Raw genomic sequence first — 16,003 nt, forward strand, 5'->3', positions numbered from 1 at the left:
AACTAGTCAAAGTTCTCAGCTACCTCACCAAAGTACAGTTTCTGTTCTAGTATTCTGTAAACCTAGAATATCTCAGTAACATAATAGGAAATATATAAAAACACTGTTTTCTGTTCAAGGTGACTCAAAGGTAGAAGTGATATCTAACACAGCTGTTCAGATGAAAGGCAAGTACGTGGTTTAGAGTGCATGAGGATACCCCTGCCATATCCATCTGCAGTCGCTTAAAGCAGATTTTATCTTTTCCCAGTAGTGCATAGTTGTTCCTTCACAATCCTGAGAAAAGATGTGCTTAGTTTAAGGAGTTGCGGATAGGTATTCTGAAACATTTTTTGTCTTTGAATCTCAAAAGAATAGCCCTGGGACTTGACATACTTAAATTGCAATTAAACAATCGTTTCTTCAGAAACGTGGGCTTTGCCATTTTTGTTGGAAAACAGTTTTGTATGGGTAGAGCCAAGTTACAAATTCAAGCCTTACTTTTTTTTCCAGACTGGCTTTCAAGTGTCAATATTGATAATCTTAAGTGAAATTTGAACCTGATTCTCATCTTTAATAAAGCTTTATGTAACATTTCTTTCAAAATACTTTTCTTTTGATTTAGTTATATTGGATTTCAACTCCAAAGTGATTTCCAGATAGCATGGCCTTTGATGAGAATTGGTCAAACATCTGGAAAGCACCAGTTTGGGTAAAATGTTAATATGTGAGAGTTTGAAACATTCTGTTATCCGGGTTGTCTTAATAAATAGAATATGAAAAAAGACACAGGATATTACGTTATGCTATTGCACATTTGGGGACCTGTTAGATTCCAAGAGCCCAAAGCAATAGAGTCCAGTATTCAGTTTTTAAAAAAAACCTATCTAAAGGGTTACAGATTCCAGCGCCATATTACATGCAACAAGTACCAATGCACAATCTGAATATCTTTATATACATCCTTTCTAAAATAGTCAGGAATCATCTCATCTCTTGCAAATTGTATTGCCTTTGATATTGTGTTGTAGCTTTGTCATCCTAAACTAGAATATGTGAACAGGTACACTGGGTGTTCCCTGAGAGAATTCTAGAATAAACACTTATTCATAGAGCTGAGATTAGCAGGGGAACTTAGTATGAATATAAAGCAGTACTTCTGGGGTTGTGAATGATACTTGTGTGATCCCACCTTGGAAGGTTACCTAATCTGCCTGAGGCTGGCTCTGAAACGGTAGGAAGTAAGCTAAATAAAAGTTTTTAGAGTTTTTCTATGCCTAGGCATACATCTTCATTTGTGTGTTCTGTTTTTTAAAGTTCAACATTCCACAAATACTGTTTGGGTTCCAGAGCAAGGTGTTAGGAGAACATCCTCTTTTTAAAAAAACAAAGAAGGGTTAGTTGATCTTACATAGTTTAATTACTAACGGTAGAAAAAAATAGATTTTGTCTATTTTTGTGTTTTTACTGTTATGAATAGTCAGGGCCAGGTTGAATGGATCATAGATGTTTATCCTTAGCAGTTTTCAATAAAGTTTACTTTACATGAACATTTTTCCTAGTTGCTCTCAGTTTTAAATACAGTATATAGAATGTGCCTTTGGCAAGACAAGAGGGCTGAATTCCAGGTGCAAGATATTTTTAGGGAAGAAAATACAGTGATGAACCATGTGCAAATTCTCGTGGGGGACACATGCTGTGAATAAAATGTACTAGTTAGCCATCTTTTATGAAACTGTTCAAAAGTCTAGAAAGTTGGCTGAGAATTTCAAGGAAACAAAAGCATGGATTGATTACTTTCTGGGAATATCAACAAAGCTTTTCCCTCTCATTTTTTTTCCTTTGTGTGATTTCATTCATAAAATTATTACAGGCTGATTTTGGCTTTCATCACTTGTAGTTTCACTTAATTACTACATATACAATAGCTTCAGTTCTGGACACAGAACACATCCCCAGTAGGTTTATTTTGTTTAAGAGACAAAGCAGGATGACACAATTATCTCCATCTTACTTCTTTTGTAATTCATTGATCATGAGAGATAGCTGAAGCTTTTCCACATTTGGAGGAATAATTTTAGGTTTTTTTTTCCAGGTGGCCATGCTCCAAAATGAAAGCTTGGAAAAGAACAAGAGCATACAAACTTTACATAATCAAATCTGTAGCTTTGAAATAGAAATTGAGAGACAGAAGGAAATGCTGCGAAGTAATGAAACTAAAATACATCACTTACAGGTAAAATTTCGGTTTTTCTTCCATTAAAAAACCCCAGAAACCATCTCCTTAGGTTTTGGTTTTCATGTTGAAGAGTAGTCAAGTCTGCAAACCTAAACACTTCCCCACGAATAAGCTATCCGTGAATAGATACCATGTTTCCCTGAAAATAAGATAGGGTCTTATTTTCTTTTGACCTCTGGAATAAGCACTTGGCCTTATTTTTGGGGAAGTCTTATTATATTTGAGGTGCAGAAGGTGGCGAGCGTGGTCACCTCATACCTGCTGCTGTGTTGCAATATTTTCAGGGAGGGCTTATTTTGGGGGGAGGGCTTATTTTAGTGCATGTGCTCAAAAGCCCAATTGGGCTTATTATCCAGGGAAGTATTATTTTGGGGAAAACAGGGTATGTGTTCAGGAAAACAGGGCCATGCAATGTAGATGCACCTTGATAGCACCTTCTTGGTTATCTTCAAGAAGTTTAATGAAAACACAGGTGCAGCTTTTATGCTGAGAATGTATATCATTATTTGTAAATCCAAATGTGTTTAAACGTCACTTTTCTACCTCAAATAGCGGCATCCATTTATTAATGTAAATTGTACACATATTGTATGTATGTTAGGCTGATGATTATTGTTCATGACTTTCTTTTTTCCCAAGACAGTGGGTTAAAATAATAACGCTCTCTACATATTTTGATTATTTTTATTAAAGAAAATACATTCTGGGAAACTTTTTTTAAATGATTTTTTTGTGGCGAGAAAGGCAGGGCATAGCCCAATTTAGGTACAGCTGTGTTATTTAACGATCTATTGAGGTCATATTCTAGTTCATATGTCTTGTTCAGCAATTTTATATCTTTTTTAAAAAGTCTGCGAAAATGCAATATTTTCACTGAATTTTCAAATGTTATAATTATGGAAGGAAAGTCATTCTGAAATGCCACTGTAGATACTTTTCAGTATGGTTCTTCCGTGATACAGTGAACGGAAAGAATTTGAGAGTATCTTTCTTTTTTTCTATAATGTGTGAGTAATTGAGAAAAGTAGACGTCTTTGTCTATACCAGGGATGCGGTGGCTCAGTGACTAAAACACTGAAATTGTCAATCAGAAAGTCTTATTGATATGCCTTGGCCCACTAAAGATTAGGAATCAGACCTCCTTTCTGGTTGCTTAATACATTTATATTTTGCAGTGATATAGCTGGTACAGTTGGAAAGGAGCAGAGAACAAGTTTTGCAATGATTTTTCACCCCAAGATTTTTATCACATACTTACTGTTTCTCTTTGTTGATTTTGCCTGGCCAAAGAGAATATAGCAATATATCTCTTTTTCTCATTATAACTGTAATAGTAGTATTGTGTTATTCAAATGTTTCAGTAAACCTCCTTCCTCAGCTAAACGGATGCCAAAGATATTTGTTTGTTCAAAATTGATTGAAAAGACTTGCCCAGATTTCTAAGGTTTCTTAAATTTTATTTTTACTTAATTGTTTTACCTTTAATAAGGTTTATTAGATGGGTGAGTAATATCAGAGTATCGCACTAGGTCCATCATGACGAACCTATGGCACACGTGCCAGAGGTGGTATGCAGCACCTTCTCTGATGGCACACGAGCTGTTGCCCCAGTTCAGCTCTGCTGTGCACGAGCCTTCCGCCAGCCAGCTGCTCTTCAGGTCTCTACGGCGCATGCCTGCGGGCTAGGAACATGGGGCAGCACGCACATGCGCAGGGGTGGGATGTAAGCATGGAAGGGGAGCATGCATTGCATTTTGAGGGTTCGGGCGCATGCAAGCGCTTTGGGCACTGGGTCCAGAAAAGGTTAGCCATCACTGCACTAGGCAGTCATGTCTGATTTATTTGAAATTCTTATATAATTACTATGTAAGTTTATTGTGCAGTATTAAGTGTTCCCTGTATATTATTTTCCTTGAGGTTCTTCTATATTTATGCAATTTACTTTTTTCTAAAAGCGGGTAATAGATAGTCAAGCTGAGAAGCTGAAAGAACTAGACAAGGAGATTCGACCTTTCCGACAGAACTGGGAAGAAGCAGACAACATGAAGAGTAGTGTTGAGTCCCTTCAGAACAGGGTGACTGAACTGGAAAGCATTGATAAAAATGCTGGGCAAGGAGCTAGAAACACAGGTAGGTTTGAACATGAGATGGTGAAGTAACGGCAAATTCTGACAAATTAGACATTCTGAAATGTGGCTGCCCTGTAACCTCTTGCAAGATAGCTATTTATTTAACCTGATTCTTTTATTAATTTGCATAATGTTTATTTTAGAGTGTTTATGCTGCTAAACCAACAGAGGTATTCTCCTGTCAAGCCCCATTAGAGCAAAGTGGTATATATAGCTTGCTAAGAGCCATAAGGTTGATAATGCTATGAGTTAACTTTTGATTGTTCTTTATGAAAAAAAGGTTTTCAGAATTCCAGAGAAGTTTCATTTCTTGAAATACAATATATAAAGTCTGTATTCAGAAAATGAATAGCAATTGTCTTCTAAAGGGAGAAAAAAACATATTTAATTACATTATATTTTGCTTGATACATTCCCCATTTATAGCTTGAGGTGAGTTCTACTATAAAGCTTAACATCATACATGTTTAGTTCAGAGGAATCTTTCTTCTGAGCAGCACAATGGGATCAGATAAAATAAAAAGGTCATTGCCTCATTTGAATGAAGCAATAAAGCCACCAATTAGCAATGACATGTATCTTTCTAAGAGGCTCACACAATACTGTTTAGTCAATTGAAAGACAAATTAGCATATAAAAGGATTGCCATCTATTAAAGCACCTTGAATCACTCTTCATTCATTACAGAGCAGTACTATAGTCATTCAGAGCTTGAAGTTCAGGTAGCTTCTGCTGGTGATTGAAATTTCATAAGCTCCCATTCCAAAGAGAGGAAAGTGACTCTTGTAAGCATGGAGAATTGATTTACTAAGGAGAATTTTGAGAGAGATTAAAGTCCCCAATAATATTTAAAAAAAACATTGAACTAGAATAATAGAATGTTTAAACCACGGAAAAGATTGTTTCTGCACATGTGCGCAAATATGCCTGCACACATACCTCCCCCACATATACAAACTTGCACTTACCTTTGGAACATCTTTCCTCCAAAACCTTAAAGACATGGTTGTGTCACTGAACTTGGGAGATCCAGATGGGGTCTAAGACAATTTGCCCTGGCCAAGTCACCACAGCTAACTTGCCACCGCCAATTCACTACAAGGTAACCCACTGCAGGACTAATATCAAAGAAATAGTGGACTAGAATCATTACGAAAGGATGCTAAACAAGGGATAGAATAAAATGTGAATGACAAATATTAGAATATTTTCTAATTTATTTTAAATAATTACATTGAATTGTTAAATTGTCCCACATGAGTTCTTCTGTGGCAACTTGGCTATAGCAACTTAGCCACAGTGAGTTGGCTGTGGCGAGTAAACTGCAGCAAGTTGTTCCATTCCATCCAGATGTGTGGTAGAGGCTGTGATTTGGCATTGATTTGTTTACTGGTTCTTTTGGGTTTTTTAATTTCAGTTGCTGATTACTTATTTAATTCAACTTTTATGGCCATCTTGGTCAATGACTCTGGGCAGCTTGCCATTCAATATATATAATTGTTACCTTGTTTTATGGTATGGTGTATTCAATGCTGTTAGCTGCCCAGATCATTCATTTGAGATGGGTGGCCAAATAAATTGAAATAAAAAGTATAAGTACATAAACATTCAATACTTAGTCACACCCCAGGAAGGAATCCTTTTATTTGTATAATTTTGCAGATGTGTGACTGATTCACAAAATTATTTCTGAAGATCAAAATATTAATTTGAAGGTGATTTTTCATTAATTTCACCCTAAGCTTTTTGCATGTTTTATACTGTGGAAGCACCTTTTGCCAAGATCCATCAAGTCTGGGTGTCCTTCACACTGAATTCTAAAGTACTATATAGCCATTTATTGTTAAGTAACTACCTTAGTCTGCTACCATTCACAAATATGATGGTAAATATTAATTTTGCACTGATGACCAAATTTCATGTGTCTGATCATGCCCATTGGAGTGAGAATAACACTGGTGTAGCCGTACAAGAGAATTTTATCTGAATGAGAAGATCAGCAACCGGTGATCTTTGCAGCAAGGCTCACATGTTCATTTAGCTATCATATTGCTTAAAGACCTAGTGGGTGTAAATTTCATTTTAAAATCTTTTTTAAAGTCCCTTGTTTTCTTTCTAGGTCTTCTAGAATCACAGTTATCTAGGCATGATCAAATGCTAAGTGTTCATGACATCCGTCTGGCTGACATGGATCTCCGATTTCAAGTCCTGGAAACAGCAAGTTACAATGGAGTATTAATCTGGAAAATTCGAGATTACAAACGTCGAAAGCAAGAGGCGGTTATGGGGAAGACTTTGTCCTTATATAGCCAACCATTTTATACAGGATACTTTGGCTATAAGATGTGTGCCAGGGTTTACCTCAATGGAGATGGGATGGGCAAAGGGACGCACTTGTCTTTGTTCTTTGTTATAATGCGGGGAGAATATGATGCATTGCTTCCTTGGCCATTCAAGCAAAAGGTCACCCTTATGTTGATGGATCAAGGACCTTCTCGGCGCCACTTAGGAGATGCATTCAAGCCAGACCCCAACAGCAGTAGTTTCAAGAAACCCACTGGGGAAATGAATATTGCATCTGGTTGTCCAGTCTTTGTTGCACAAACTGTTCTAGAAAATGGAACATATATTAAAGATGATACTATTTTTATTAAAGTCATAGTGGACACTTCGGATCTACCAGACCCCTGACATATAGCAGAAAGGCAGATTCAACAGAAGACAACTCCATTTGGGGCTTTTTTTTATATCTGTCTTCAATGAGAGGTCCTTAAAGCTCAGAGAGGACCACTTTATGTTAACAGAGGAAGAGTTTGGAGGTATAACTTGCATAGGGTCCAATGGCAAACATAGCAACCCATTAAAAAACCATAACTGTGGTGTATTTTCTAAACTAATAGGAACACTTCAAGTTCTGACAAGTTACTTAATCCTCATGAAGACAAAGATCACTGTCAGAAAAGCTTTTTGTAATTTATTGACAATATTTTGGGAGAGGAAAAAAAAAGTATCTTATGCTGAATACGACATCAGACTTTACTTTCATTTTAACTAGAAAATAAAAGTTCACATGTGGGTTAGCTAGAAACTGTCAGCATGTTAAGTAAAAAAAAAGAAATTATGAAGTATTGTTGCAGTTAAAGATATTATTACTTTGAACATCTAAGTGCAATGTTGTCTGAAATACAGTATATTGTCTATTTTTAAGGCCTCATCTGGTCTCTGTTTTAAAAATTACTTTGTCAGAAGACCTTGACAAAAATGTCTAGATCTTCTTGAAAGTGTCTAAATCAGAGTCATATTTTTGTTTAGAGTTCTATTAATTGCTACAGAAAACATTTTATTTTAAAATTGTGGATAGACTGATATTTCTTGGAAGAAAAAAAAAAGATCAAATGCAGGTTATCACTTGTGATATGAAAAGAAACTATTCAATACTGCTGTTATTTCTCTTTAGAAATGTAAACCTACAATATATGTCGTAGTTAATGACACTATTTCAAAATTAAGGAAAAAAATCACTCATGGATGCTGTGCATCATTATCAGATTTATAATTTTCACCCTAAAATAGGGCATTTGTTGAACTTTGGAGTTCTAAATGGAATCCTGTATGTTTTTAAAGTTCTGCCTCATGCGCTCAGACCAAGCTCTATAAAATAGATGTGTGTATATAAACATATTATATTATATTTTTTGCTAAAGCATAAATGTGCAACATATTTTTTTGGGTTTGAGAGGAGGCATAGTGCTGAGTAATACCTATATGGGAAACTGCTAATTAATCCTTTAGGTAGAAATTTTTTCTATCTTACAGAGGATATCCGTTAGGAGAAAGCAGTGTCTTAATGGAGATACGGTGGTGTGCATGCATTCATGTGCCTTAGCTGTGACGTGCTGCTTTATAGCTCATAGTTTTGTATTCAGACTTTAATTTCAGATTGTTAGAATACTTGTTTTAACTGGACTTTAGGCATAATGTGCTGACTGATCTGTAAAACCCACCAATATTTTGCAGCATACAGAAATGGAAACCCAGATTTGTGTCTGTTTCCATCAATGAAATACTACTTATTCAGGTGCTATATTTTTTGTTCACGGTGCTCCTATGGAGCTAGGACTTCTGACAGTGCCCCTTCCCTTCAGTTTCCAAATCAGTAGTGAAACTGCTGCACGATAAAATGCCTCAGAGTAGCAGAGCTAATCATTTCAATTTGGCTCAATTCAGAATTGTAAAAGAATAGATTTGCTAGCCAATTCACAATGATGGTTTTCTGGCAAACTGACACCTATCCCTGCAGGGAAACCCACAGGAGCCTCCTACTTAAACAACTACCTGAGCTTTACTAGAAAGCATTCTCCAGCCTTTAAATCATGCAGATTGCAACCCACAGAATTTACTTACTTCTGTTTTAATAGTCCTTTGTGAGACTAGTAAGTCTAATGGCATAGCTTGAGCGTACACCAACCATGTGGGTGCTGCTTAATTGCATGGGTGCTGTGTAATCTGAATGCTCCCCTAGAACGAACTGATGTGGATCTGCAAAAAGAAATTGTGTGGCCTGTTGTCTAGCCAGTGATGTTACATCCATTGAGCTTTCCTCTTACGTTGGGCATTATAGACAGAGTTCATGTCAAGGACTCAGTTGAATTGTCATGTTTCATTGTTGTTTTTCTTGCCCTTGCCATTGGTCTTTATGGTTGTGCCTTCCTACCCAGTGCCTGCAAGAGGTATTTTTCTGTTAATAAATATACAGTGCATGCTGAATGGTTTTCATGGGTTTTCAAGCCACCTGCTTGAATAGGGCCTGCTATTGGGCAGCCAGAGCATTTTGTAGCAATATGTCTTCCTATTCTTGCCTTCCATTATTCAGGTGCTGTATTCTGTCTTTCTTATGGTTCTTAGGTGTCAACTGGTACAAATCAATGTAAGAAGGCAAGCGTTACCATTCTAGTTCTGATACAAAAGGAAGACTTCCTACTCAAGATCTATATGCCACAATTTTACGCAGGCTGATGTAAACCCATCACCTTTTCTTAGGGGAAAGAATTAACCTGGCTTCTCATACTATTCTAATAGTCATGAATATAGGTAGCTGAGCTTTTGTATATGCATTACAGAATTTTACTGAAAACAGGATTCCCTAGTGAAGATGTCCAAAGGGCTCAGGACCCATAGCTTCTGCATCATGCAGTTAATGTCCAATTGAAATATGTTAGTTGTGTTCTATAATCTAGACTATTCTAATATGGCATTGTTCCTTCAAAAATAACCTTTATTCCAAAAACATCTGAAAACGCAAATTGAGTAAAAAAAAAATCTAATTCTTTTTCTTAAAATAAACAAATTGCCAATAACAACTTTGGCTTATATATTCTAATTACTCTGATGTGCAACAGTTTGAAAACCTTTTATACACACACACACACACACACATTTAAAACACAAATTACTTAACTTGTCTTATTGGGCTATAAAATTAGGACTTGTGCACTTTATTAAAACTTCCTTGTTAATAAATAAGACCAGATATCCACATATTTATGGCAGCTGTTATGGCTCCATTGCTATAGCTATTTTTCCCACCATTATGTGAAGTTTTTCTTCTTGTCACACCTGTAGATCAATGCAAGTGCTGGAATTTCTGCTGTAGAGTCTGATAGCTGATAAAAATAACTTGTTTCCCCAAAGCACAAAAGTATAAGCTCATGGTTCTTTTTAAAACCAGCACCCAGAAAGGAGAAGCAGTAGGGATGAGAATACTCCCATTCAAAACAAAACATACTGTTCAAAAGATTAGCTTAGGGTTATCTTCTTATATATTTTGGTGTTGTCTTTTAGAAACAAATGCTTTCTTCTTCAAAATGATCCAATTTTAACGCTGTGAACATACTTTGTCATCCACATTGGCTCACTAATGCTTTTAATATAGCACAGCAAGCTAGCCAGCCAATTATTGACAAAATTATTTAGTTCAGACAACCTTAACATTTTCTGAAGTAAGTTTTCTAGGATGGCTGTAAAGTTACATGTTCTTAATGATAACACGTTTTTTGAAAAAGATGCTTATCCAAAAAGCTGAAAGAACGATAGCTTATATAGTATATATCTCCAGTATTCTTCACAGGATGTTTGTTTAGTCCATCATGAATAGCCCCAGTTTATGGGGAAAAATTGTATCCTGAAATGTAGATACAGTAAATTGAATATGACATATGAATAGGATTAGAATTTGCATTTATATTTTATGTATTTTACCTCCCTTAACATTCTGAAAGTATTTATCCATGTTAACCCAATCCATAGAGAAAAGTCCAGTCACTGCCCTAAATAATAACTTTCATGATTGATTTGATCATATAAGCTTATATCTTTTCTTGGCCCTGATTTATGTTGAGATAGGGCAGAAGAGACGATGCCTGCCTACAAAACTAGCTGTCTTGGTATCTTCTCTGAACTGAGAGAAAAGTGTGTTAAAAAGTCCAAAGCTATTGCTCTTTTTCTGGAAAAAAATGTGAATATGTTATTTTATCTCTCTCTCTCTCTCTCCCTCTCTCTCTCTCTCTCCCTCTCCCTCTCCCTCTCCCTCTCCCAAATGCTATCATTAGTACTGCCCTTCAGTGCTCTTACTCCAAAGTTGCACTTGATATTACAAAACATCTTGCATGTCTGTGAGCTACTAAAATTCTCATGTATGTTTGATTATTTTTAACCTTCATTAAGATAAGGCAATCATTTTTAATCCACATACCTCAAATGGGTAACATAAAGAATGCATCAAAATCCGGGAGTCATGCTCCCATGGGATTTAAATGTGGCAAAGTTGCGGCCTCTTCAGTGCTGCCACATTGCCACAGACATGATCATCATTTCCAACTCTCCTTGCAGCTTCCTACAAGAAAAGTCAATGGGGAAGCCACCAGGAAGATGGAAGCCACTCCTGTTCCCATAACTATTTTTTACCAGCCCATGATCATTCTGTTTCTTTGTTTAGGTAGGGAAATATCTCTGAAATGATTATCCCAAGGGGCTCATGGGAGGTTTATTTCAATGGAAATGCATAAAATTCAGTATTAAATCAGGTTTTGGTTATCAGTGTTTTAAGGACTTCTTCACTAACTACAGTATCAATGCTGTTACTTTCAATTCACCTTAGATCTCCAAGCAGCTTTGCTCCCTTATATTTTAACAAAGCACTTTAGTCTGCCATCTCATATTGTGTCATGCTAACCTATCTATTTTTAATCTCATAGAATCCAACCAAGATTATTTCAGTGCCTAAAGATCAATATGCATGACTGTGTTTGTATTGTTTTACTGTTTATTTTGTTTCAATTATTTACAGTAAGAATTTGGGTGGCTTATATGCAGCATTCATTTTCCGCCTTATATTGTAACTTTCACTGCTTTTGAGAATGTAGAATAGGAAAAAAAAGTAGTGGTATTACAGATAATGGAATGTAATTGATCTCTTAATCTGTAAAGGTGAGATACACTCCAATCTCTTTTCAAAGCTACCTTCCCTATACCGTGAGAAAGAGCATAAGGAATATTTGAGTATATGAAACAGTGATGTTAACAGTTGGCCAGTCTGTTTGAATTCTAGAATTTTAATTTAATAATCTGGTCTGTCAATGGTTGAGATTGCATTATTTTAAAACGTTACAATTTGCCTTGAGAAACTTTAAAAGAGAAAACACTTGTTTATATTGCTTTCCTAGCTTCTCAAAATATGGTATACAACATGGCTGCTAGTGATTACTACAGGAGATACTTTTCTGCACCTTGATGATTTAACAAAAATTCTGATATCTCCTGTCATTTTGATGCCTTCATACATGCAACTATGCAAATGTATAAATAAGTGGATAGATTTTTAAAAAAAACAGTTTAATTCTGCTATAGGCCTAATAATTTTGCGGGACATGTCTGAAGTTTTCTCAGCGGTTATTCTCAAATTGCCCTTTAAAATTGCTTAGCAGCTGATGGACAATAGCAGAATCTATGTTTTGCATTCAAAAGATTGCCCCCTCCCCTATTCATCTCTTGGCACTGTTAGTCTAAAATTAATAGATAACAGATAGCTACTGCCCAGTCCTTGAAACGATAAAGTCAGCCAGAATAGCCAGTATGGGATAGATAAGATAATTAAAGTGACTTCCCATTTTCCTATTACAAAAGTGGGAGGGGGCTTACGTCACAGAGAATATGTCCTCTTGAAAAACTCGTGTGCCAAATCTAATGTAATTAGTCTTTATCTGACGGGACAGTTTTTAATTTCCTACCTGCTTGTTGTGAAAGTGAGGTTTTGGGGATGCTACTAAGTTATTATTCAACAGTAAATGCTCAGGATATGTAAAATTCAACTTTGCTTAATATAAAGAAGTAGTTTATTGCTGCTTTAAAGTACACTTGTGTTGGATGGACTGCCACAAATGTTAAATGTGCTCTTTTTCAGACCAAAAGTGAGGATAAAAATAGGTAGATCAAAATCGGAGCTATTATACAGGCGAATTGACAGCATGAAAATGTCTGCCAGCTTTCACAGTTAATTGTGTCTAATATTTTTTTTTCCTGTTTATCAATCAAAAATAATAGTCAAAACCAATGAATATGGGGTTTCGGTCAACTCCAAATAGTAACTTGGTGCTTGGTACAGTTTCCCTCTGTGCAGTGCTTTACTGATATCAATCAAGCCTCAAAATTGCTTATTTGTGTAGAAACTGAAATTGAATGTTCTATGGAGGGCAAGTCTGTGTAGGTGCTACATAGAATACCCAGGCTCTGACCTCCTTGTGCTACTTTTAGGCCACTAAACAATGTTATTTATTGCTGTGCCATAGAAATGGGCAAGGAACCTGCTTTTATCCTGTATAACTGACTGATCAGTCATCATGCTTTGGGAACATATTTGTCCGATGTACACGTTATGATGTCATTTTACTTTTGCAATTGATGAGATTGAGAAATTCAGTATGTATATTCCAGTGTGTGCCCAACAGTAATGATAACCTGTGTCTTGATTTCATAAAAACTTCTGGTAGAGCTTTTTTTTTAAAAAAAAGATTTCAGTTTTAAGGGCTTTATTGGACAAGGTGAACTTAAAAATATTTTAAGCGCATGACTTAATTCTCTTTCTGTCAACTTCTGCACTGTGAATATTATAATTAAGTATTTTAAAGAAAATACATTGAGGGCTTTACTACTACTTCCTGCTTTTTAATATGAGGATCACTTCCAGCATAAATGTCTTGCATCCATGCATGACTCCTAAAGAATGTGAATATGAGATTCATTACTTATTGTGTGAATTGAAAGAGAAAAAAAATAGCTCATTGTAATAAATTTCTCCATATAGAATAGGGCTGTGCAAATTTCAAAGTAAGTCCTTTTTTTCAACAGACTTGAGTGAAACACCTCATTAAGCTGCTTCATAAAAGGAGGAACCTTCCTCATTTCTAATGACAAATTGAATCAATTACATTACTTCACTTTTCCTCCTTTGTGGGACCTCCTGTGATGATTGTGCAAATGCCAGCTAAAGCTGAGAAACAACACACATCACCTTGTTGGTGTATGTAGATTGTATGGCCTCTCCTCAATGAAGGGAATTGTATCATTTCCCCATCTGAAGTCCTTCATAGAGGTGAATCTAAATAATCTCACATAAGCAAAATTCACAGTGAGGATAATCATTCATTAAGAGCCATCCTTTGAATGTAAAATATTATGCTGAAATTGATCTCTAATGTTGAGACTAATGCAAAATGGAGGAAAGTTGAAGCATTATTATGGCTGCAGAACATGGTTATCCTGTATGGTTTTAAAGTAGCATTAGGCCACAAAAAGAATTGATTAAATCTTTAATTATCTTCTAGCAAATTGGCAAGACAATGTAGCTTTTCGTCTTCCGTTTCATGAAAGTTTTAAGCCTAATCCTAAACATTTGCTTGTGGTTCTAGTATGATGCTAAGTGTATTGTGTTGTGGGTATACCTCATTTCAAGCACCAGTGTATCAGATGCATTAAAGTTTAGGATTAGGCAGTGCATATCTATAATACTTTTTCTTCCTTATTGGAAGCATGCAAGCACTCCAGATTTTATAAGCATTAAATTAGAATCCCAGGTCTAAACTCCCATAACATTTGAAATTAGACTTAGATCCCGTTCTCTTACCTTTGCTATTTTTTATCAGATAATGGATGGAAAGATTGCTTCTTTCCTTACAATTTGCTATTGCCACTTGTAGAAAGACGAGTTTCTAACTAAAGGGAGTTCTGATCGTGAACAGTTTGGTAAACCGGGGTTTTGAAATAAACCACTATTTTAAAATAACTCCTTTCCTGCTGAGACGATTCTGAACTTTAGCAGAGCTATTGCATTTGAACACAATATTTTCCAGCCAGGACCTCTTCTCCTGGCATAGTCTTTGTGCACTTGGAAAATGGGGGCAAATAGTTGAATTGCCAAGGCACTGAACCACCTTGTATTGCATTATTTTCTCTCTAGCTCTTTAAAATGTATATCTTCTACAGTTTGTATGAGAAAATAGTTTTTTTCACTGTGATCCAAAGCCTCCAGGGGTTCAGGATAAATGAGGATATAACGGGACACCCCATCTTGAAATGATGGACTATGAATCTGTTATTTAAGACAAGTAGGATAACCTTTTAACATCCATAAAATGCCATTAATTCAATGCGATGGGAAAAATGATCAACCTTTTCCAAGAAGAAATACCTGTTAAATGCATCAGTACTATGAACTCTGTACAAAATCAGTCTGTGTAAACTTGTGTGGTGTTTTATTTCATATTCTATTCTTTGGTAAAAGGTACATTGGTTGTGTTCTGTTTTCTGATCCAGAAACAAAGACCAAAGAAGGCCAACCTCATTTGATTGTGTATATTCTGCCTGTTTTAATTATAGATAGCTATAAAGGATACAGTGCAAGTAAGTGAACCTGGTAATCAATGATTTTTGTATTTTCTTTTTAAAGGAAAGGAAACTTTGAAGTGTATAATTTATTGCTCAGCAATACAATGTTGTTAATAACTATTAGCAACATATTCTAATTTCCCAATAGCATTATTCTATGTTGTCCTTCAGTTTGTTGTATTGTTATTTGGTATTTATTTGTATTTGAAGGTCTTGCTCTGTCTTGTGTTTTGATGCTAATAATTGAGAACAGTGTGTAGAATGCAAAACTTTGAAATGCTGAACTGTATTAAAGGGAAAAAAATAAACCTAAGTAGGAAGTCATATTTTTTAAGAAACAGAATTGTGTTTTAATTTTTTCATGTTATATTGATGCACAAAATTAAAACATCCTTTTATCTATTTTCAGTTCACTTGCTTTGTGCCAATCCCTTTTGCTTTGTATTCCACTGCAAAGTATGCTACAGTTCACCTAACTAATATGTAACAGTTTTAATATGAACACATTATACTCTAAACTTACTATTACACCCATATGGAAGGGTAGATCTCTTCAGCAGTTTCTTTTAATCTATAAGAATCATATCAGTGCATCAGCTGAGCAACCTGGTATACATGTTAGACTGTTTCTTAAGTTGGGGGGGGGGGAACTATCAGTTTCAATTTCCAATTTATTTATTTAAAAAGATACATGTCAAAAATGAGCTCTTTTTAAAGA

General features: G+C 35.6%; 1 protein-coding gene across 3 annotated transcripts in view; it reads left to right on the plus strand.

The window, feature by feature from the left end:
- TRAF3 (TNF receptor associated factor 3) overlaps positions 1-7,337 on the plus strand; it is a 78,206-nt gene extending 70,869 nt beyond the window's left edge. For all 3 annotated transcript variants that reach the window (XM_014055054.2, XM_087726697.1, XM_087726706.1), the window contains exons 11-13: positions 2,075-2,215; positions 4,174-4,348; positions 6,467-7,337. In XM_014055054.2, the coding sequence (XP_013910529.1) occupies positions 2,075-2,215; positions 4,174-4,348; positions 6,467-7,038 (888 nt within the window). In that variant the 3' untranslated portion in view covers positions 7,039-7,337. The remainder of the gene's footprint in view (positions 1-2,074; positions 2,216-4,173; positions 4,349-6,466) is intronic.
- Positions 7,338-16,003: the final 8,666 nt, after the last annotated feature.

The sequence above is a fragment of the Thamnophis sirtalis genome, unplaced genomic scaffold (genome assembly GCF_051295495.1).
Source record: "Thamnophis sirtalis isolate CommonGarterSnake01/CBP01778 unplaced genomic scaffold, rThaSir2_p1.2 scaffold_1, whole genome shotgun sequence".
Lineage (NCBI taxonomy): Eukaryota > Metazoa > Chordata > Lepidosauria > Squamata > Natricidae > Thamnophis > Thamnophis sirtalis.